The sequence below is a fragment of the Pelobates fuscus genome, chromosome 4 (genome assembly GCF_036172605.1).
Source record: "Pelobates fuscus isolate aPelFus1 chromosome 4, aPelFus1.pri, whole genome shotgun sequence".
Classification (NCBI taxonomy): domain Eukaryota; kingdom Metazoa; phylum Chordata; class Amphibia; order Anura; family Pelobatidae; genus Pelobates; species Pelobates fuscus.
This window is the reverse complement of record NC_086320.1, coordinates 2700991-2721319: the sequence shown is the minus strand read 5'-3', so window position 1 is coordinate 2721319 and position 20329 is coordinate 2700991. Positions and strand designations below refer to the sequence as shown.

At 45.5% G+C, this 20329-nt stretch overlaps 1 protein-coding gene across 1 annotated transcript in view; it reads right to left on the bottom strand.

Annotated features, from left to right (window-relative positions):
- The window catches only part of WDR97 (WD repeat domain 97), a 301022-nt gene that overhangs the window by 27833 nt on the left and 252860 nt on the right, over nucleotides 1-20329 (bottom strand). Inside the window, exons 20-22 of the mRNA XM_063450904.1 lie at nucleotides 19877-20042; nucleotides 3790-3873; nucleotides 2479-2642 (exon numbers count right to left, since the gene is read on the bottom strand). Of these exons, the coding sequence (XP_063306974.1) occupies nucleotides 2479-2642; nucleotides 3790-3873; nucleotides 19877-20042 (414 nt within the window). The remainder of the gene's footprint in view (nucleotides 1-2478; nucleotides 2643-3789; nucleotides 3874-19876; nucleotides 20043-20329) is intronic.

The following is a 20329-nucleotide window of genomic DNA, read 5'->3' as shown; positions in this document are numbered from 1 at the left end:
TGACTGTACTATGGGGGGGGGGGTTGTTAATGGGGCAGTGATAGTAAAAGTACTATGGGGGTTACCTGTTAATGGGGGGCAGTGATAGTAACTGTACTATGGGGGGGGGGGGGGTTACTTGTTAATGGGACAGTGATAGTAACTGTACTATGGGGAGGTTACCTGTTAATGGGGGGCAGTGATAGTAACTGTACTATGGGGAGGTTACCTGTTAATGGGGGGCAGTGATAGTAACTATGGGGGGTTACTTGTCAATGGGGTGCAGTGATAGTAACTGTAGTATGGGGGGTTACCTGTTAATGGGGGCAGTGATAGTAACTGTACTATGTGGGGGGTTACTTGTTAATGGGGGGCAGTGATAGTAACTGTACTATGGGGGGGGGTTACTTGTTAATGGGGCAGTGATAGTAACTGTACTATGGGGGGTTATTCGTTAATGGGGCAGTGATAGTAACTGTACTATGGGGAGGTTACCTGTTAATGGGGGGCAGTGATAGTAACTGTACTATGGGGAGGTTACCTGTTAATGGGGGGCAGTGATAGTAACTGTACTATGGGGAGGTTACCTGTTAATGGGGGGCAGTGATAGTAACTGTACTATGGGGAGGTTACCTGTTAATGGGGGGCAGTGATAGTAACTGTACTATGGGGAGGTTACCTGTTAATGGGGGGCAGTGATAGTAACTGTACTATGGGGAGGTTACCTGTTAATGGGGGGCAGTGATAGTAACTGTACTATGGGGAGGTTACCTGTTAATGGGGGGCAGTGATAGTAACTGTACTATGGGGAGGTTACCTGTTAATGGGGGGCAGTGATAGTAACTGTACTATGGGGAGGTTACCTGTTAATTGGGGGCAGTGATAGTAATAGTTTAGTTTTATGGGCGTATTACCTGTTAATGGGGGGCAGTGATAGTAACTGTCCTATGGGGGGTTACTTGTTAATTGGGGGCAGTGATAGTAACTGTACTATGGGGGGTTACTTGTTAATTGGGGGCAGTGATAGTAATAGTTTAGTTTTATGGGCGTATTACCTGTTAATGGGGGGCAGTGATAGTAACTGTCCTATGGGGGGTTACTTGTTAATTGGGGGCAGTGATAGTAACTGTACTATGGGGGGTTACTTGTTAATTGGGGGCAGTGATAGTAATAGTTTAGTTTTATGGGCGTATTACCTGTTAATGGGGGGCAGTGATAGTAACTGTCCTATGGGGGGTTACTTGTTAATTGGGGGCAGTGATAGTAACTGTACTATGGGGGGTTACTTGTTAATTGGGGGCAGTGATAGTAATAGTTTAGTTTTATGGGCGTATTACCTGTTAATGGGGGGCAGTGATAGTAACTGTCCTATGGGGGGTTACTTGTTAATTGGGGGCAGTGATAGTAACTGTACTATGGGGGGTTACTTGTTAATTGGGGGCAGTGATAGTAATAGTTTAGTTTTATGGGCGTATTACCTGTTAATGGGGGGCAGTGATAGTAACTGTCCTATGGGGGGTTACTTGTTAATTGGGGGCAGTGATAGTAACTGTACTATGGGGGGTTACTTGTTAATTGGGGGCAGTGATAGTAACTGTACTATGGGGGGTTACCTGTTAATTGGGGGCAGTGATAGTAATAGTTTAGTTTTATGGGCGTATTACCTGTTAATGGGGGGCAGTGATAGTAACTGTACTATGGGGGGTTACTTGTTAATTGGGGGCAGTGATAGTAATAGTTTCGTTTTATGGGCGTATTACCTGTTAATGGGGGGCAGTGATAGTAACTGTCCTATGGGGGGTTACTTGTTAATTGGGGGCAGTGCTAGTAACTGTACTATGGGGGGTTACTTGTTAATTGGGGGCAGTGATAGTAACTGTACTATGGGGAGGTTACCTGTTAATGGGGGCAGTGATAGTAACTGTACTATGGGGGGTTACTTGTTAATTGGGGGCAGTGATAGTAACTGTACTATGGGGAGGTTACCTGTTAATGGGGGCAGTGATAGTAACTGTACTATGGGGAGGCTACCTGTTAATTTGGGGCAGTGATAGTAATAGTTTAGTTTTATGGGCGTATTATCTGTTAATGGGGGGCAGTGATAGTAACTGTCCTATGGGGGGTTACTTGTTAATTGGGGGCAGTGATAGTAACTGTACTATGGGGGGTTACTTGTTAATGGGGGGCAGTGATAGTAACTGTCCTATGTGGGGTTACTTGTTAATTGGGGGCAGTGATAGTAACTGTCCTATGGGGGGTTACTTGTTAATTGGGGGCAGTGATAGTAACTGTACTATGGGGGGTTACTTGTTAATTGGGGGCAGTGACAGTAATAGTTTAGTTTTATGGGCGTATTACCTGTTAATGGGGGGCAGTGATAGTAACTGTACTATGGGGGGTTACTTGTTAATGGGGGGCAGTGATAGTAACTGTACTATCAGGGGTTACTTGTTAATGGGGGGCAGTGACAGTAATAGTTTAGTTTTATGGGCGTATTACCTGTTAATGGGGGGCAGTGCCAGTACTGTGCTCCGATCCGTGTGAGGCTCTTTTGGCGCCTGTAACTCGCTCATCATCTGAGCCTCGCAGTAATAATTCAGAACCTCGACTGGTGTGACTTCAAACATGCTGTGGTCCCATGGCTCTGAAGCTCGCAGCCGGCCCTGTTATGTCATAATATAAAGCATAGCTTGTAACCTCCCATTCCCAAATATCACTTTTCTGGTGAATAGACGCAGCCCTCTGGATCTCATCATAGGAGGGGATAAGGGGGCTGATTTTTTTAAATCATGTTTTATTAACATACAGTAAACAAATGTAAAGAACAATCTGTCTTCAAGTTACTCTGCTTATCGTATCCAATTCTTTGTGTCATTTAATGGAATTAGGGCATAGTTGGACAATACTATAGCGTAAACTTTATACGTCAAGGAATCCCAACACACCATCTACGCATGTACAGGGGTTATGGACAAAATTACGGTAAGTGTGAATTCCCTTCAAAGTATAATAGCCAGAAAACAGAATACAGTATGGACAGAGACAAAATAATGACATTAGTAAATGAGGAGCTTAATGGTTTAGAATAATATTCAGAACCAGTGACCGTTAATAAATAGAGATGAAAATGGTGGTCTGAGACTTTTAGTGTATGGCGGTTTACCCAATAATACCATTAGTGGTTGAAGGTTCAGGCAAAGCCACAGATAATAAAACACACATACTGTGCCACTAGTGCAGTAAGGTCTGATAATGGAGACGGCTTTGGGTAGCTGAGAGCGTTAAGTAACAGAGGGGTGACCAGAGAATAAAAAGCTTTGGGAAGTGGCTTTAGAGTTAAAGTAAAAGGACAGTTTTACCCAAAGCAGAGCTTATAAAATCAATGCTGTTTACACTGTCTGGTCACTCAGGGGCTCTTTCTGCTGTTAAATTTAGTATTTGCTGTTTTGGTGTAAAAGTGTTTTAATACTGTATTAATTCTACTGTGGGATCCCTAAGATATGTCCCCTCTCTGACCCACCCAGATAAATTAAATTCCAATACCCACAGAAATTCCCGGCTGGCTAACGTGAATTCGGTGCAAATAGCCAATGGCAGCATGACCACTCCCTCTGTGCCTCCCCTCTCTTCCTCTCCCTGACATTCCTTCAGCGAGGGGAGTGTCGTCAGCAGAAGGGTGAACTTGACTTTGGCACTAGTTTAATTGTATTCTCTTGATTTTGTTTTTGTTTGGGGAGAGGCGGACCACCATATACCTATGTAGATAGAAATGATTAAATAAGTGAATTTAGTAGAAAAAGTAAATCTTACCTTGAAAATTCTAGCTCCTCCTAATCGAGGGCGACCTGCCCATGATCTGTCCTGCAAAGCTTGCAGACTCTGCGACACGTGATCCTGAGAAACATTAATATTACATGAGCAATAAACACAGTCACATACATTCTATCATAATGCACGCATAGTGTGACAGTCTTGCCCACTGTGTGGAAAGCAAAGTTTAGATGGTACCTAATGTCAGTGGAAAAAGTCCAGAGGACACAGTCCAGAATTTTCCCTTTTAATCATGTCGTTTTAGACAGAGAGGATCCAATAGTGAAGTATTTTCAAATTACAGAGAAAACGCAGGAAAGGAAAGTGTGAATTTTACACTCACATGTATTGGAGTTTGTAACCAGCTCCAAATATAATAGCATGCAGTAATATAATCCACATTTCTGGATACATTTCATTCAGAGTTGAGTATCTCCATATTCAAATGGTGTGCAGTGGTACATAAGAGAAAAGAAAAGACAGGAGCTTATAACGCAAGCTCAGTAGGTCAGGCCAGTGGATATTTCTGGTGTCACAGTCTCTTCATCCCCAGTAATGTAAAACAGGAAAACAAAAAACACAATAGTGCTCTCTGATAAGGTGGGTAGGTAAAACTTATATAAACTGTACTCATATATTTGAGAGCAGTTGGACTGCTCAGCACTTTCAGCATGTGTGGTATTATCCCCACCAAGGACGTATTTCCTGGGAGTTTTCAGTCTGAATATTTTGCAGGGTATCACGAACCTGTAGAAATAAATAAAATAGTGCAAAAATCTATGGCTATTAACCAAATGGGTATGAGCCAAATACACTTTATTGCAAATAAAATCAGGCAAAAAAGAAAGTGTGTTTCACCTATGCAATAGGCCGTTTCAAGTGAATTACAGTGGTTCCAAACCAGTGGCGGATCCAAAGCCTGATCTCGGGAGGAGCACTTGTATATTATTAAAAGAAATAATACCCAAAGGGAATCTACAATACAATAGTAACAGAGAAAACATGCAATATTGTAGAACAAATGTAAGTCACACTCACAAACCAATTTTGATTGTAGGCATATCATAAAATTGTGACGGTACAAAAGAAACAATGTACATAGTGTAAATCGTACACTATGAAGGATTTACACTAAGAAGGACCACCTAATCAGTATCAAAGGGGGGGTCGCCCATAGAGACCCACAGCCATCCATACCGGAGCTGGGTTTATAGCTCCATGCTTGTGAGTGTACTGTATCTCTTTATAAATTATATTTAATACATATACGATTTCAGGGCCGTCTTTAACATTAAATGGACCCTGGGCAAGCATTTGCTTGGGCCCCCTGGATCCTGCCTCCCCCCACACTTGCACCCCCAGGGCATGTAATCATGCCCTCCACCCCAACAGTGGTAGAACGAATGTAGAGAGGGCTCTGGTGCAAGAAAGTTTTTGGGCCCCCCGCTATAGGGCAAGAGTGGAGAAAAGAACTCCCACAATGCTATGCCAGCTGGGGATCTACAATCTGGACATTATAGCAGGGCTGTCTTTGAGAGCAGTGTTTGTGCATTTGAATGTGAGCATGTTTTTGTATAGAGTATGTGTGTGCATGTAGGGTGTAGTATTGGTGTTTGATTGAAGGGGTGTATTTTTATATACTTTTGAGTTTGAATTCAGGGGTGAGTTTGCATGTAATGTTTGTGTTTGCATGTTGTGTTTGATCGCTGGGATGTAAGCACATGCATTCTATACATTCACAGACATACATACACATTAGCAAGCAGATACACACAAACACACTGATACCTGAACACACCTAGACACATGCTGTTACAAATCGCTATTTGTAACTGGCCCTTTAAATGGAAAATTGCCCTGCTTCCCTGGACTGTGGAGAAGCCTATTTGCCAGCCTCCTTCCTCATGACTATGGCCCCTGGAAGATTGTGCCCCTAAAAACGTATTAACTTTTATTGGGTGTGTATGGCCCTTTAAGAACCGTCTGGGGACATATTGTGACTTTGCTGAACAATACCCCTTTAAGACTATGTCCCCAGACCTGTAAAATAACTTGCCCCTGGCTCTCTCCCACTTGGTTCAGTAAATAGGGCTTACTGAACCAAGTATTACACAGGCGGACCACCCAGAAGTTAAAGTGTGCAGGCAATTTACCTCCCAGGCTGTGAGGTTACTGCAGGTTAATTGCACGTGGCCGCGGCCATCTTTGTTCAGTCGAACGCGGTCAGCGGTGTATGCTAAAGATTCTGTGGAACTGAAATCGGCTACACATTTTGCCGAACACCGCTGACCCTTACCTTCTCCTACACTTCGTTTTTCAGCTCCAGAGACAAGTCCCGTTCGAAATGGGACTTAGTCGTTTTTCGGCATGAAATTGACCGACCGCACAGCCCAAATCTATGGAACTGTTTTGGGCAGGAAATTGTGCTTGCGGTCGGTCATAAAGGGACCTCCAGCTAACTTTTGATCCACTGGGGGGATTTGGCTGATTTTTGGAAGTGTTTATGTTTGATGTATGCTGAGTTCAAATATGTAATTTATGGAGATTGAATGTATAGTTTTAAAGCTACAGTGTATGTGTGAAAACTGTATTTTTACTGTATGCTATAATTATGTTATGTGTTTATCTGAGGGGAGGAGACGTGGGGGTGGTACCATGTATGTGATTGGTTAATTTCAACCTCCCCCTGGGAGTGTCCTGTGTGTACCTTTTTGTAATAAAAAGCAGGCTGGGTGTCCCAGTCCTCAGTTCTTCTTGACCCTTCAAAACGTAGCCTCGTCTCGTTATTGGAGGGAATTGCTGTATCACACTGGGGATTGCTATGCTCTGCATATTCCCCTGAGCTTAATCACTTAGCTCTCTTAAGAGCTTGTTCCTGTTACGCTCTCCTGGAGGAGAGGTCTTCCCCACACGGTCCTGAATGCTGGAGCTTCATTCCAGGGTGGAAGGAAGACGGTGTGGCTCCAGTTAAGCTACGGCGGTTGTGGAGCGTGCGGTGGTTGTGGTGTCGTCTGCAGTGCTTGGAGTCCTCTGTAAGCGCTAGGAGCATCCATCAACGGAGGGTACTCGGTCGGAGTACACGGAGCTCCGTTACACATGCACACACTGGCGTTTACACACTCACTAGCTCATACACTAGGATACACATAGATACGGTCACATACATACACACACACACACACACTCAGATACACACACTTTGATACACACAGATATAAAAACGCTGGCACACCCACATACAGAGATACACACTTACACAGATATGTACACACATTCAGATACACACAGACAGGTACATATACACAGAGGTACACATGCAGGGGTGTATTTGTGTGCAGTGTTGGAGTAGGAATGCTGGGATGTATGCATTGCCACACACACAGATGCACACTTACACAAACACCGAGATACACATGCAGTGGTGTATTTGGGTGCAATGTTAGTGCTGGAATGTAGTAGTGTTTTTGTGTGCAGTGTTGGCACTGGAATGTTGGGATGTATGCTTTGCCGTATGCATAGATACACACACTGACACACATACACACAGACACAGGTACACATACACACTGACACACTGACACACAGGTACACACACACTGACAAAAACACAGCCAGGTACACACTCATAGTCAGATACATACACAGCCAGATACACAGACACACACACACACACTGACACGCACAGCCAGATACACACACTGACCCAGACCCAGGTACACAACATATATCTATCAATCTACATAGTTTAGCCACCCTCCTGTCTCCTTAGCTTTACAGAAGGGTGGCTTCCCTGGGGTCCAGTTGGAGTTGGATGGCTGAGGTTGATGGTGGTCTGAGGAACCTGCTATCTCAGTCCCTCTCCTCCTCCTTTTCTTCCTACATTTGTGCCTCCTCTACCCCAGCAGCACTCTGTTACTTTGGAGAAAGTGGTCTGACATCCCTTCCTCCCAGCAGGCAGGAAGACAGGGCCAGATATGGAGCACACTTAAAGGGCCAGGGGCTCCTGATTACATCACCTGCTGAAGCCCACCAGGAAAATTTCTCAGGATCCCAGTGGGCTGCCAGGTCCTGGTTGCAGGCAGGGGGCCCAAGGGGAAGCTGCTTTGGGCCCCCCAGGAGTAATTGGGCCCCTTGTTAAAGACGGCCCTGTACGATTTACACTATGTACATTGTTTCTTTTGTACCTTCAGAAATTGTATACCAGTGATATTTAAGATTTCCGAATTGACACATCTCTGTTACATCAGGCTATACGAGGTAAACTGTTACCTTTCACATAAGCGCCTCACTATTTGTATTTTGTTTACTTGTATGCGATTTGGGGATTGCGTTTCTAGTGAATTGGCCGCTATTTGTAATAATAATTTACTCTAATTGTCTCTGTAAACAATCTTTTGTGATTTGGAATAACGCTAGTACCTATTTCCATTTATTAATTATATCATAAAATTGTCGAAGCCTCAGGACTTATAGAACATCATGGAAAATATAGAAGGAAACACAGAAAATAATAGTGCAGAGTATCTTGATAAAATAAGGTGAAATTCCTTCTATGTGCAGGCATGAACGTCCACGGTGTCTAGGAGTCCTTTTAAACCTGTCCGATCTTGGCGCGCAAAAAACCCAAACCTTTTTTATTCATGATACTCTGCACTTTTATTTTCTGTGTTTCCTTCTATATTTTCCATGCTGTTCTACAAGTCCTGAGGCTTCGACAATTTTATGATAGGTCTACAATCAAAATTGGTTTGCTGTTTACATCTTTTTCTTGTATTTTTCCTCCTGCACCTTTCCTGTATACTTTTTCAGATATTGGTTCCATACCTATCCTTTATTGGTATAGGGTTAATTGGGTGGATGATGTGTTTTAAAACGTGACACGTCATCACTTACATCATTGGTCTCATTTTCACTATTCACCTTCAGATGATACTCATGTAAGTCGTATTTAACGGGTGACTTGCACACTATTCGTTGTCTTTATAAAAGTCCTAAGGGACTGCAACGTCGACACAGATTGTAAAATGGCACAATAAAGCACTTTAATTATTTCTTATGAACAAGCCCCTGGAGTGCACTCTTTTGGGAGATTGTATTGAGACTGCAGCTCACACCGGGGCACAGACAATACCAGAGAGCAACGAATGTTGGGCACATGGAGTTTATATATTTATTTAAAGAGAAGCAATGCCCACCATGGGGACTACGACTGGAATCCAAGATACAGGGCATTTATTCTCTTAGCTGCAAGGGTAACCACCGCATATCCACCCAAAACCCACCCAGAGCAGAGACTTAACAGTACAGGAAGAACATCAGGGAGAAAGAAGCATCACATAACACCAATGACCAGTGGCTACTGGACCTGAAAGCAGATCATTGCATGCAACCAGAACATGAAATAGTCACCATCACAGTCAGAGATATCCAGCAAAGAATAACCCACATGAAGAGCTGGTCAGCCCCAGGACCTGACATGGTCCACACCTACTGGATAAAGAAGTTAACAATGCTGCATGAATGCCTAGCAGCACAAAGGAACCAGCTACAAGGAACAGGTTTACACCCTGAGTGAATAACACAAGGCAGAACAATACTAGTCACGAAGGATCCTCAAGAGGGTACAATACCATACCATAACTACTGACCAATCAGCTGCCTCCCCACAACATGGAAGGTCCTGTCAGGCATCATAGCCTCCAAGATCGATAGGCATATGAGTAAGTACATGAGCAATGCTCATAAGGGGATTAAAACATCAACTACTGGTAGACCAAGCAGTCACAAGGGACTCTAAGACCAGACAGACCAATCTGTGCACACCCTGGATTGACTACCAGAAAGCCTATGACACAATGCCACAAACATGCATACTGGAATGCTTGACTCTCTACAAGGGCAACAAGATAATAAGAGCTTCCATCAAGAACTCGATGGGCAAGTGGAAAACAACTGTAGTAGCCAATTTCAGGACAAGAACACAAGTAAACAGCAAATGTGGCATATACCAAGGTAATACGCTATCCCCAATGTGGTTCTGCATAGACCTCAACCCCCTCAGCCAGATCATCAAGAAGAGTGGATACAGATACAGGTTTAAGAGTAGAGCTACCATCAGCCACCTACTCTGGATAACATCAAGCTGTATGCCAAGAATGAGCGGGACATTGACTTACTGATCCACCTAACTAGGATATACAGCAAGGACAAAAGAATGTCATTCGGACTAGAAAAGTGTGGAATGTCTAGAAAAGTGTGGACAAAAGAGAGCAAAAAGAGGTAAGATGATCAGGACAAAAGGTTTTCAAGTAACAGAAGTCCAAATCAGGGCCGGACTGGGGATTCCAAAGCAGTCCTGGAAAAAAAAAATCTATGCCAGCCCCATAAGTCATTGCGCCATATATTGTCGCATGTAATATGTAAGGCTATGTCTTGCCACCCCAGATGATTGAGATAGATATATATATATATAGATATATATATCTATATATATATATATATATTGTGGCGGAACCAATCTCGCCACTGTGCACTGGAGGAGCCTGGTTACTCGCCTGCTCCCTTTAGACTATGGCCCGGCAGTTAAAACCTTTTATTTTCCCTGCAGAAAGGCTTATTCGTGCCTTTCTGCCGGGGTGTTCGGTAGATTCAATCCACCGAACAAAGTACCGATCGATGGACCACCTGGGAACGGGAGTGTGCCGTCAATTGACCGCCCAGAAGCTGCGGTTAACCGCAGCTTAATTGACGAACGCTGGGTGGCCTTTGTTCGTTTGCCGAACATGTGGCAGCGGCCATTTTAACTCCTAAACGACCAGCAGTGTTCAGCGCCCAAACTATGGAACTGAAAACGGACACTTAATTGCGCGAACACCGCTGAGCCGCCAGCCTCCTTACCTCTGCATTCGGTAGTGGAACCGACTGACTGTTCATTCGGTAGTTTAACCGTATGAACAGCATCACCCCAGATAGCCATGCCATGGAGCATATTCGTGTAACAAAAGACTATGGGAAAGACTTTGGCTCCATGGCGATTGAACTGTATGTATGTGATCTGAGCGCCATTCGGTAATAATGTGCGCTCAGATCTAAGCTATCTGGGGATAGGTAGAATGTGTATGTTTTATGTAATAAATGTGACCGGATGTAATTTTATGCCTTTTTACTGAAAATGTGTGTAATGGAGTTTTGCCTCTGTCCTTGGAGATAATTGGATTACTTTCCAATTATCTCCAGGCCAGAGAGGAGGGATTGTGATGCATTGTGGGATTGTTGAAATGTGTAAGTCTGTGATTGGTCCTTTTACCCTTTGTGTCCCAGTCTTCCATCTGGTCCCCTAGGGGAGTGTCCACCAGGTGGGAGACCTGCATAAAAGCCAGGCAGTTAGCCCCAGTAAACCAGATTCTGCTTGACCCTCAAAACGAAGTGTCGTCTCGTTATTGGGGGAATTGGATTGTATGGTGATTGCCAGGAGTGTAAACTGTTCGTATGGTTTTTCCTGTTCGGCTGTTTCCAGTGTACGTGTGTTTCCTGTTCGGGAGTTGGAGGATTCATGTAGTTTGCAGTTCTGGAGATTAGTGCTTACAGTAGCTGCCTGTGCATCTGGAAAGGGGAATATCGCCTAAACGGTTTTTAACCTCTTGTGTTCAAAACGTCCTGTTACATATATACATATATTGCTTTTTCTAATATAAAATATTGGTCCTTTCAGAGTAGATTTTTAATTATACAGTAAGCATACTCACATGCAGACACAGACAATCTCACTGACACAAGCTGATTGATACAAGGCTTCATAGACAAACAGTCTCACTGATATACATAAGGTCATTGACATAAAAACACAAGCTCACTCAGTAGCAGGCACACACACACACACACACACACGCTTCCTAGTGACAGACACTCAGACAGTCTTTTAAAAGCCAATAAGCCCAAATAGTGTTTTTAAATGGCAATAACTCCCAGGGGCCATAGTCACAAGGCAAGAGGGTGGCAAGCAAGCCTCTCCAGGAACAAGTGGCAAAGGGCACTTCATCACACGCACTAGGGCTTATTTTCGGGGGATGTCTTATTTCAAGGAAAAACTTTAGCAATCATGTGCTAGAAAGCAGGTCTACATTCGGGGGAATTCCCCCTAACATAGACCAGTTCACTAGGGCATGGAATCCTGCGAATCTATGTTCGAGGAAACTTTCCCAAACATAGATTAACTTACTCACGAATGGAATCCTGCGAATCTATGTTTGGGGAAAATTTGCCGAACACAGATTAGCAACCTAGCGACTGGAGCTTATTTTTGTGATATGGCTTATATTACAAGCATCCCCAGAAAATAAGCTAGGGCTTATTTTCAGGGAATGGCTTATTTTCAGGGAAACAGGGTAGTATAGTGTCTTAACATTTATGAAAGCTGTCTCACCCACAGTCAGTGTGTGAAGTAGAGTTTAGATGGTACCTGCTCAGTCTGACTGTGGGTGAGACAGCTTCTATGAACGTGGAGACCCTATACCATGAGACAGACTGAGCAGGTACCATCTAAACTGCTTCCCACACAGACTGTGGGTGAGACAGCTTCCATGAACATGGAGACATTATACCATGAGACAGTGTGTGATGCACAGTTTAAATGGTACTTGCTCAGTCTGTCTCATGGTATAGTGTCTCCACGTTCATGGAAGCTCACACCCACAGTCAGTATGGGAAGCAGAGTTTAGAACAGGATGTTGCTGTAATGTTCTTAAAGTCATGATGCAGGCAAAGCAGCAGAGAAAATGTAGATGGTACATGTTCAGTCTGTCCTTCTTAGCAGCTGGTGGCTCCCACATCTCACATACTAGAAGGTTGTTAAAATGAGACTATAGCTCATAGGACTTCTCTGTTCTGTTGTGTGACAAACTGAACCTCGTCACAGGTACTTGGAGGGGCCTGATGGCCAGCCTCTTGCCAAAAGACTACGGGCCAAGTCAACCACTGTAAAGACGCTTATTTTATTCCCCCTGGTTCGGCACTTTCCATAGAACCGAACGCTAGCTCCTTGGCGACCGTTCGCCTGGACCAAAACCGCGAATAGACTTCAGGGGGACGTAGCTGCAAGTGCCCCAGAACTATTTTCGGCATGAAGACTTCGCGGTTCACGGTCAGTTGCCAGCAGCACTTAGCCGCGGTTCTATGGAACCGTTTTGGGCATGTGACCATGCGTGAGTGCGGTCGGTAAAAACAATGACTTCCAGGAAATTACTGAACTGGGTGATTTTTGGATATGTTGGTCACCCAGATCAGGGTTATCAGGGGATGTAACTTTTGTGGGGATTTTGTGTTTTGGGGTACTTTTGGGACATTATAGAAATGTGTGTTTTTTTTTTAATAGAAATGTGTTTTTTTTCTGCCTGGAGATAATTGGGTTAATACAATATCTGACTCAATTATCTCCCAGGAAGAGAGGAGGGGTTGTATGCTATGTGTGGGAGTGTCGTGCATAGGGATACTGTTCTTATTGGTCTGTGAATATTGTAACTCAGTTCCCCACAAGGTCCATGTGGGCATACCCCTTGCATGGGGATTGTCATATAAGGCCAAGTGTGGAACCATTAAAATCAGTTCTGTGGCAAACCTAGCCACTTTAGGTCATATTGCAGAACATTTAAAGGTTGTCTGAAATAGCTGCGTTAACCTGGTGTAAAAATGTATTCGTGGGTTTTAGAATTGAGAGCATGCATAGGCTAACAGCCGTGAATAAAATTGGCAGTTGACTCCTGGAGCCGTGAATAAAAGCTGACAGTTGACTCCCTGAACTGTGTTTTGTCCGGTTACTGGGGGATTTGGGATATTGCCTTCTTTTCCAGCGCTTTACTTTGGATTACCTTCTACACCAGCGGAGATCTTGGGATTTAATATTGCAGCTCCGCTACAAGTTCCTCTTCACCCTCCACATAGAGTCTCGTCTCATGTGTGGAGGGGACAGCTATATTCACTCTGGGAATGCTATACTCATTATACTCGCTTGGATTATAATCACTAGCTCTTATAAGAACTGTTCCTGCTACGCTCTCTGGACTAGGAGAGGTTCACCCACTGGAAGCTGCATCCTGGTCACAAGTCCCGGGTGGGTGGAGGACGGTGATACCCCAACCAAGCTGCGGCGGTTTGTCTACAGTGGTAATGGTATACAGTGCTGATGGTATACTGGGTCTACAGTGCTGATGGTGTCTGGTGGAGTGCTTGGAGTCCTCGGTGAGCACTAGGAGCATCGATTGGTGGAGGCACCCGGTCAGGGTGCCAGGCAGTCAGTCTCATTGGTGGCAGTGGCGGGATGGCTTCCTAGTGAGAGGAGAATCCCCCGTTTGTGGATTTATAATTAAGGGCAACGCTAGCATTCGTGAAAAACTCCCGGAAGCAGGGGTACCCACAGATTGGGAGCAGGCAAGCATCCTCTGACTCTTACTCAAAGTTTCTGTTCGAGGTGCGGCAGCGACTGGCCAGGTATGGCTCTAATGTGTCGATGGAGACCTTTCAGACGACCTGGAACCAGGTGACCGTCGAGATACAAGGCAGGAGAGACCACGAGTTCCTGATGACTAAAACAAGGCGAGGAGGTCTCCAGCGAAAAGAGGTTTGCAGCGGCCCTTCAGCAGAGGTGGTTCAACTGATCTGGGAGGATGCGCCCACAGATTGAATTAACTTGACATCAGAGGATGTTAGCCTCCCTCCCCAGCGGCAGTACCCATCACAGGGAGAGGAGACAACCAGTCTCTCTCCCCAGCGGCAGCCGGAGATACCCGAAGTAGGGGACCTCGTAGACTGGTCCTTGGAACCAAGGTCTCTTCACCAGCCCTACAGGGATGCTAGGCAGCCAGCCCAGATCCCCAGTGTAGCGGAGAGGTAGTATAATCCACAGTATCTCCGCTGGGTAACAGGAACAGCATAAAATAATCCCGGCAAATAAATACAGCATACAATAATCCCGGTAGCGTTGTAAGAATCCTTCCTTCCCAAGAACTAGACGACACATAGGCTGGGAGTCAACTGAGCTTTTAATCACAGGTCACAGTATTTATGGGATTCCCCATGCAAGGGGTTTCCCTACTGACATTAAGGGGGTTGTACAGTAGGGGACTACATGGGAAACTTAACAACCTGGACATTTCTCCCATCATGCACTGCTGTACGAGAGGGATACTCCCACTAGAATATACAGTTAAGTGGATTAAACCCTCCGTACAGCAGAACCAATATTTCACATGAAAAGGCATAACTTTTAAATTATTCATTATATTTAAACAAATGGACGTTCGGTAGATAGCTGGGGTCTGAGCGCACATTTCGTGAAAGTACCGCTCAGATCCCAGCATAAATAACTGAACGCCGCACGAAACAAACATTACGTTCAAGTTACATGCAAACTACCGATTGACCTTAGGGAAAAACATTACCGAAGGACCGGGGCTCCCGAACGGCTTGGAAGTCCAGCGGTATTCGTGCCGTCGAGTAGCCGATTTTAGTTCCAGGCGCTCGACGACCAAATACCGCTGGGCTAACAAAGGATCCAAGATGGCCGACCACCGCGTGGTTGGTAGCCGAACGGCGGCCACCCTGAATCCCTCTAATTACCAATTGCAACAATGTTGCAATCCTTAATAGGAGCCACACGACCTCCTGTGTGTGGTCTCCCTTCGGTAGTTTGTTTGTTTCACGAACAGTGTTGAAATTCACTGTTCAGGAAACTATTGTATGAATGCTGGTGGCTTTCATGCCGCCAGCATATGAACGCTATTGTTTGCATGGAATACACTATTCAGAAATACACTTGGTTAGTAAAGCTACAGGCACACATTTAAGAAAATACAGTTTAAAGTGGCTCGTTTTGCCACACCTAGCTACAGCCAGAGTTACCGGGAGTATGGCCAGTCGGTCCTACTCCCCAGTGGCAGAGTATGTTATTGGGAGAAGAGACGGTCGGTCTCTCTCCCCAGCCGCAGTACAGGGAGTAGAGACAATCAGTCTCACTCCCCAGCAGCAGTGTGCAGTACAGGGAGCGGAGGGTGTCGTCCTTCCTCCCCAGCAGCAGAGTGTGTTATTGGGAGAAGAGACAGTCGGTTTCTCTCTCCCCAGCGGCAGGGTGAATTACAGGGAGTGGAAACAGCTAGTCCCTCTCTCCAGCGGCAGTATGCAACCCAGGGAGTGGAGACAGCTGGTCTCCCTCCCCAGCGGCAGCCGGATGTACCGGAAGAGGAGAAAGCTGGTCCCTCTTCCCAATTACAGGGGGACAGCACCCCTGACCTCAATGGTGCAGATGGGACCGCGGTCTCTGCACCAGACTTATAGGGATGCTGGACAGCAGGTCCAGATCCCCAACCCACCCCGCAAGAATACCAAGAGGGGTTCAGGAATATCCCTCCTTTCCACAGCCAATTCCCAACCGGGTACTGGGGTTAGTGGATGAGACTGCAACACCCACTGACCCCCTTTCAGCAGAAGTGCTGGCAACAGGGCAGAGCGCAGCTGGCCTCTGCCCTCCCCCTTTTCTCAGTCCAGGACTGGACGATCCTCTGACTTACTCAGCTGTAACGCTGGATAAGGGGCAGAGCGCCGCTGACCTCTGCCCACCAAGTACTTACAACTCCATGCCTGGGAGCACAAGGGAGATCGGGGGTGACGGACACCCACTCAGCAACCTGGGACATACAGTACTGAGCCGGACACCAGAGGCCACCACGTCAAGTAGTTGTGTATGAGTGGGCTACTCGACTAACTCAGGTGCCGACCGACAGAAGGTCAGGTACCTGGTTAGTCTTCCCTTGGGGGCGAAGAAATGTGATGAACTGAACCTCGTCACGGGTGCTTGGAGGGGCCTGCTGGCCAGCCTCTTGCCAAAAGACTATAGGCCAAGTTGTGACGAGACCAATTGGAGGAGCCTGTTTGCCCGTCTGTTGCCTCTGGACTGGGCACTGGGAGATTGGGCCCTGTAAAAACAGTATTCGGCCATACCAGAGTGTATGTCACTCATTCTGGCCCTTTAAATACTGATGGGGAAGGTTTGGCACTTTTTATATGGCACTTCAGATGCAGCCGAAGTGCCGAAGTTGTCGAAGTGGCCGCCATTCGACAAAGGAACATGTGGCGGCCATTTTAATTTAGTCGAGCGCGGTCAGCGGTGTATGCTAAAGAATCTGTGGAACTGAAATTGGCTACGCAAATACACGAACACCGCTGACCCTTACCGTCGCCTCCACTTCGACACTTCAGTTAAAGTCGAAGTACGTTCGACAATTCAAACATTCTGTTGTAATGTGCCATTTGCACGAACGGACCTGTTCGTGCCTTCGAAGGGGACTTAGCCGTTTTTCTGCAGGAAATTGACCGACAGCACAGCCCAAATCTATGGAACTGTTTTGGGCAGGAAAATGTGCTTGCGGTTGGTCATAAAGGACTTCTGGCTATCTTTTTATCCACTGGAGGGATTGGTATGATTTTCAAGAGTGTTTATGTTTAAAGTATGCAGAGTTTAAATATGTAATTTTTATGGACATTGGATGTATGGTTTTAAAGTTACAGGGTATGTGGAAAAACTGTATTTTTACTGTCTGTGATAATTATGTTAAACCATTGTGTAACATAATTGTATCACAGGCAGAGGGGAGGATTTTGTGTGTAAATGCTGGGAGTGTCTTCTGTAATGTACGTGTATGATTGGTTATTTTGTAACACCATGTGGGTGGTCCTACCTAAGGGAAACTGTCATAAAAGAAGGTTCTTTTGGTGCCATTAAACAGACCACTGCTTGACCCTCAACACGGAGCTCTGTCTCGTCTTTGGGGGGATTTACTGTATGCTGTTAGAGACTGATTGCCAGGAGTGTAAGCCAATTGTCTGATTCCAGGGTGGACGGAAGACGGCGCGGCTCCAGTTAAGCTACAGCGGTTGTGGAGTTTGCGGTGGTTGTGGTGTCCAGTGCGGTGCTTGTGGTCCTCGGCGCAAGCTAGGAAGCGTCCATTAACGGAAGGTGTCCGTTACAGTCTGCTTTTCCTGTTCGTCTGCTAGCAGCTATTTGTGAGGTTCCAGTTCGGGAGTTTGGTGTTCTGCAGTAGCTGTGCCTGTATCTCTGGAAGGGGAAGATCTTCTAAACGGCTGTTAACCCCCTTTATGCCTGGGGGTGCCGTTACACAAGTCAACAACTGTAAAGACGCATATTTTATTCCCCCTGGTTCGGGAATTTTCCATAGATCCGAACGCTAGCTCCCTGGCAGCCGTTCGCATTTATCAAAACTGTGAATAGACTTCAGGGAGACTTAGACGTGAATGCCCTGGAACTATTTTTGGCATGAAGACTTTGCGGTTCCCTGTCGGCCCCCAGCGGCACTTAGCCACGATTGTGTAGAACTATTTTTGGCATGAAGACTTTGCGGTTCCCAGTCGGTCGCCAGCGGCACTTAGCCGCGATTTTATGGAACCATTTTGGGCTCGGGACCATGCGTGCGGTAGGTAAAAAAAAGGACTTCCAGGAAATTCCTGAACCCCTGAACTGATCTGGGTGATTTTTGGATTTAATGTGGATGAGTGCAAGATAATGCATCTTGGACGTAAAAACCCAAGGGCAGAGTACAGAATATTTGATAGAGTCCTAACCTCAACATCTGAGGAAAGGGATTTAGGGTTGATTATTTCTGATGACTTAAAGGTAGGCAGACAATGTAATAGAGCAGCAGGAAATGCTAGCAGAATGCCTGGTTGTATAGGGAGAGGTATTAGCAGTAGAAAGAGGGAATGTTGCGGTCACCGGCCCGCCGAGCCTCACGGTCATGCCCGACCGTCACGACCGCACCGACTACACGAGCTTACCTGCTCGTCGGCGAGCCGGGAACCGCGCACTTAGTTCTTCCGGGCATCACGCCCGAATCCAATATGGCGCCGACCACGTAGTCGCGTCTATGGATAGCCCCGCCCCCGAGAATTATACTAACGTGTGCGTGACGTCACGACGTCAACGCACACGCACTTTTGGGGTCAGAGGTCGCCCTCTGACCAATCACAGCCTAGAGAGGGGTATTTAAACCCCTAGCTTTTCCCAGTACTTTGCCCTGTCGTGGTTTCAGTTTCCTGGTTTCCTGAAAGTGCTATTTTCGTGTTTCTGATTTCCTGGTATCCTGATCCTTGGCGTTTCCCTGGTTATTCTGATCTCTGGTTTCCCTGACTTGGCTTGTTTAATCGGTATTGAGTATTTTCTGGCTTCCTTGACCTCGGCTTTCCCTTTGACCATTCTCTGTCTCTAGCGTATTAGTCCGGCCATTCTAAGGTCCGGTTTACGCTCTATCCTGTTATTTTCCTTTTCTTACTTATGTATATGTTTACATAGTTTCTGCGTGCTGGACCTCATTACTAGCCGTGACAGGGAAGTGCTCATGCCATTGTACTCCTCACTTGGAGTATTGTACGCAGTACTGGAGACCGTATCTTCAGAAGGATATTGATACCTTAGAGAGAGTTCAGAGAAGGGCTACTAAACTGGTTCATGGATTGCAGGATAAAACTTACAAGGAAAGGTTAAAGGATCTTAACATGTATAGCTTGGAGGAAAGACGAGACGGGGGGATATGATAGAAACATTTAAATACATAAAGGGAATCAACACAGTAAAGGAGGAGACTATATTTAAAAGAAGAAAAACTACCACAACAAGAGGACATAGTCTTAAATTAGAGGGACAAAGTTTAAAAATAATATCAGGAAGTATTACTTTACTGAGAGGGTAGTGGATGCATGGAATAGCCTTCCAGCTGAAGTGGTAGAGGTTAACACAGTGAAGGAGTTTAAGCATGCGTGGGATAGGCATAAGGCTATCCTAACTGTAAGATAAGGCCTGGGACTAATGAAAGTATTTAGAATATTGGGCAGACTAGATGGGCCGAATGGTTCTTATCTGCCGTCACATTCTATGTTTCTATGTTTGATGGATAAGTGTATACAGCGGGTCAGTCAGGAAGGGATGGAGGATAGATGGATTAGTGTATATTGTGGGTCAGTCTTAGGGTGATAGATGGATTAGTGTATATAGACTGGGTCAGTCTCGGGGGGGTAGATGGAATATCACCTTTAGCTGTGAAGTCCACTCCTCCAGCCAGTGCGCACATTTATGTCTCAAGGAATCTCTGCTCATATTTGTCCGCTCCCAATTATCCCACGATTTCATCTTTAATTTAAGGAAGTCATGAGGGTCTTGAACACCCATTTTTGTCAAGAAGCCAAATAGATCTGTTCTGTAGAGCAATATAAAAATAGAAGGTAGTGGAAACTTGGATTGGAAGTGGAAGCAGTAAAGGCTAACCGTGATATAGAAAGTATAGAAGATGCCTGGAATACCCTGCTTGGGGGGAGGGCGGGACTGTGTTATAAAATCCAAATAATAATTATCACACTTTTGGAGGGTTATGGATAGTGACTAATAGGGGAAGCACCCCAAACTAGCGCACCCCACACTGTTGCACTGTCTCAGGTCCTCGTGTGGGGGATCGCCCTACCTGCTCCTAACAGAGCTATAGTCACT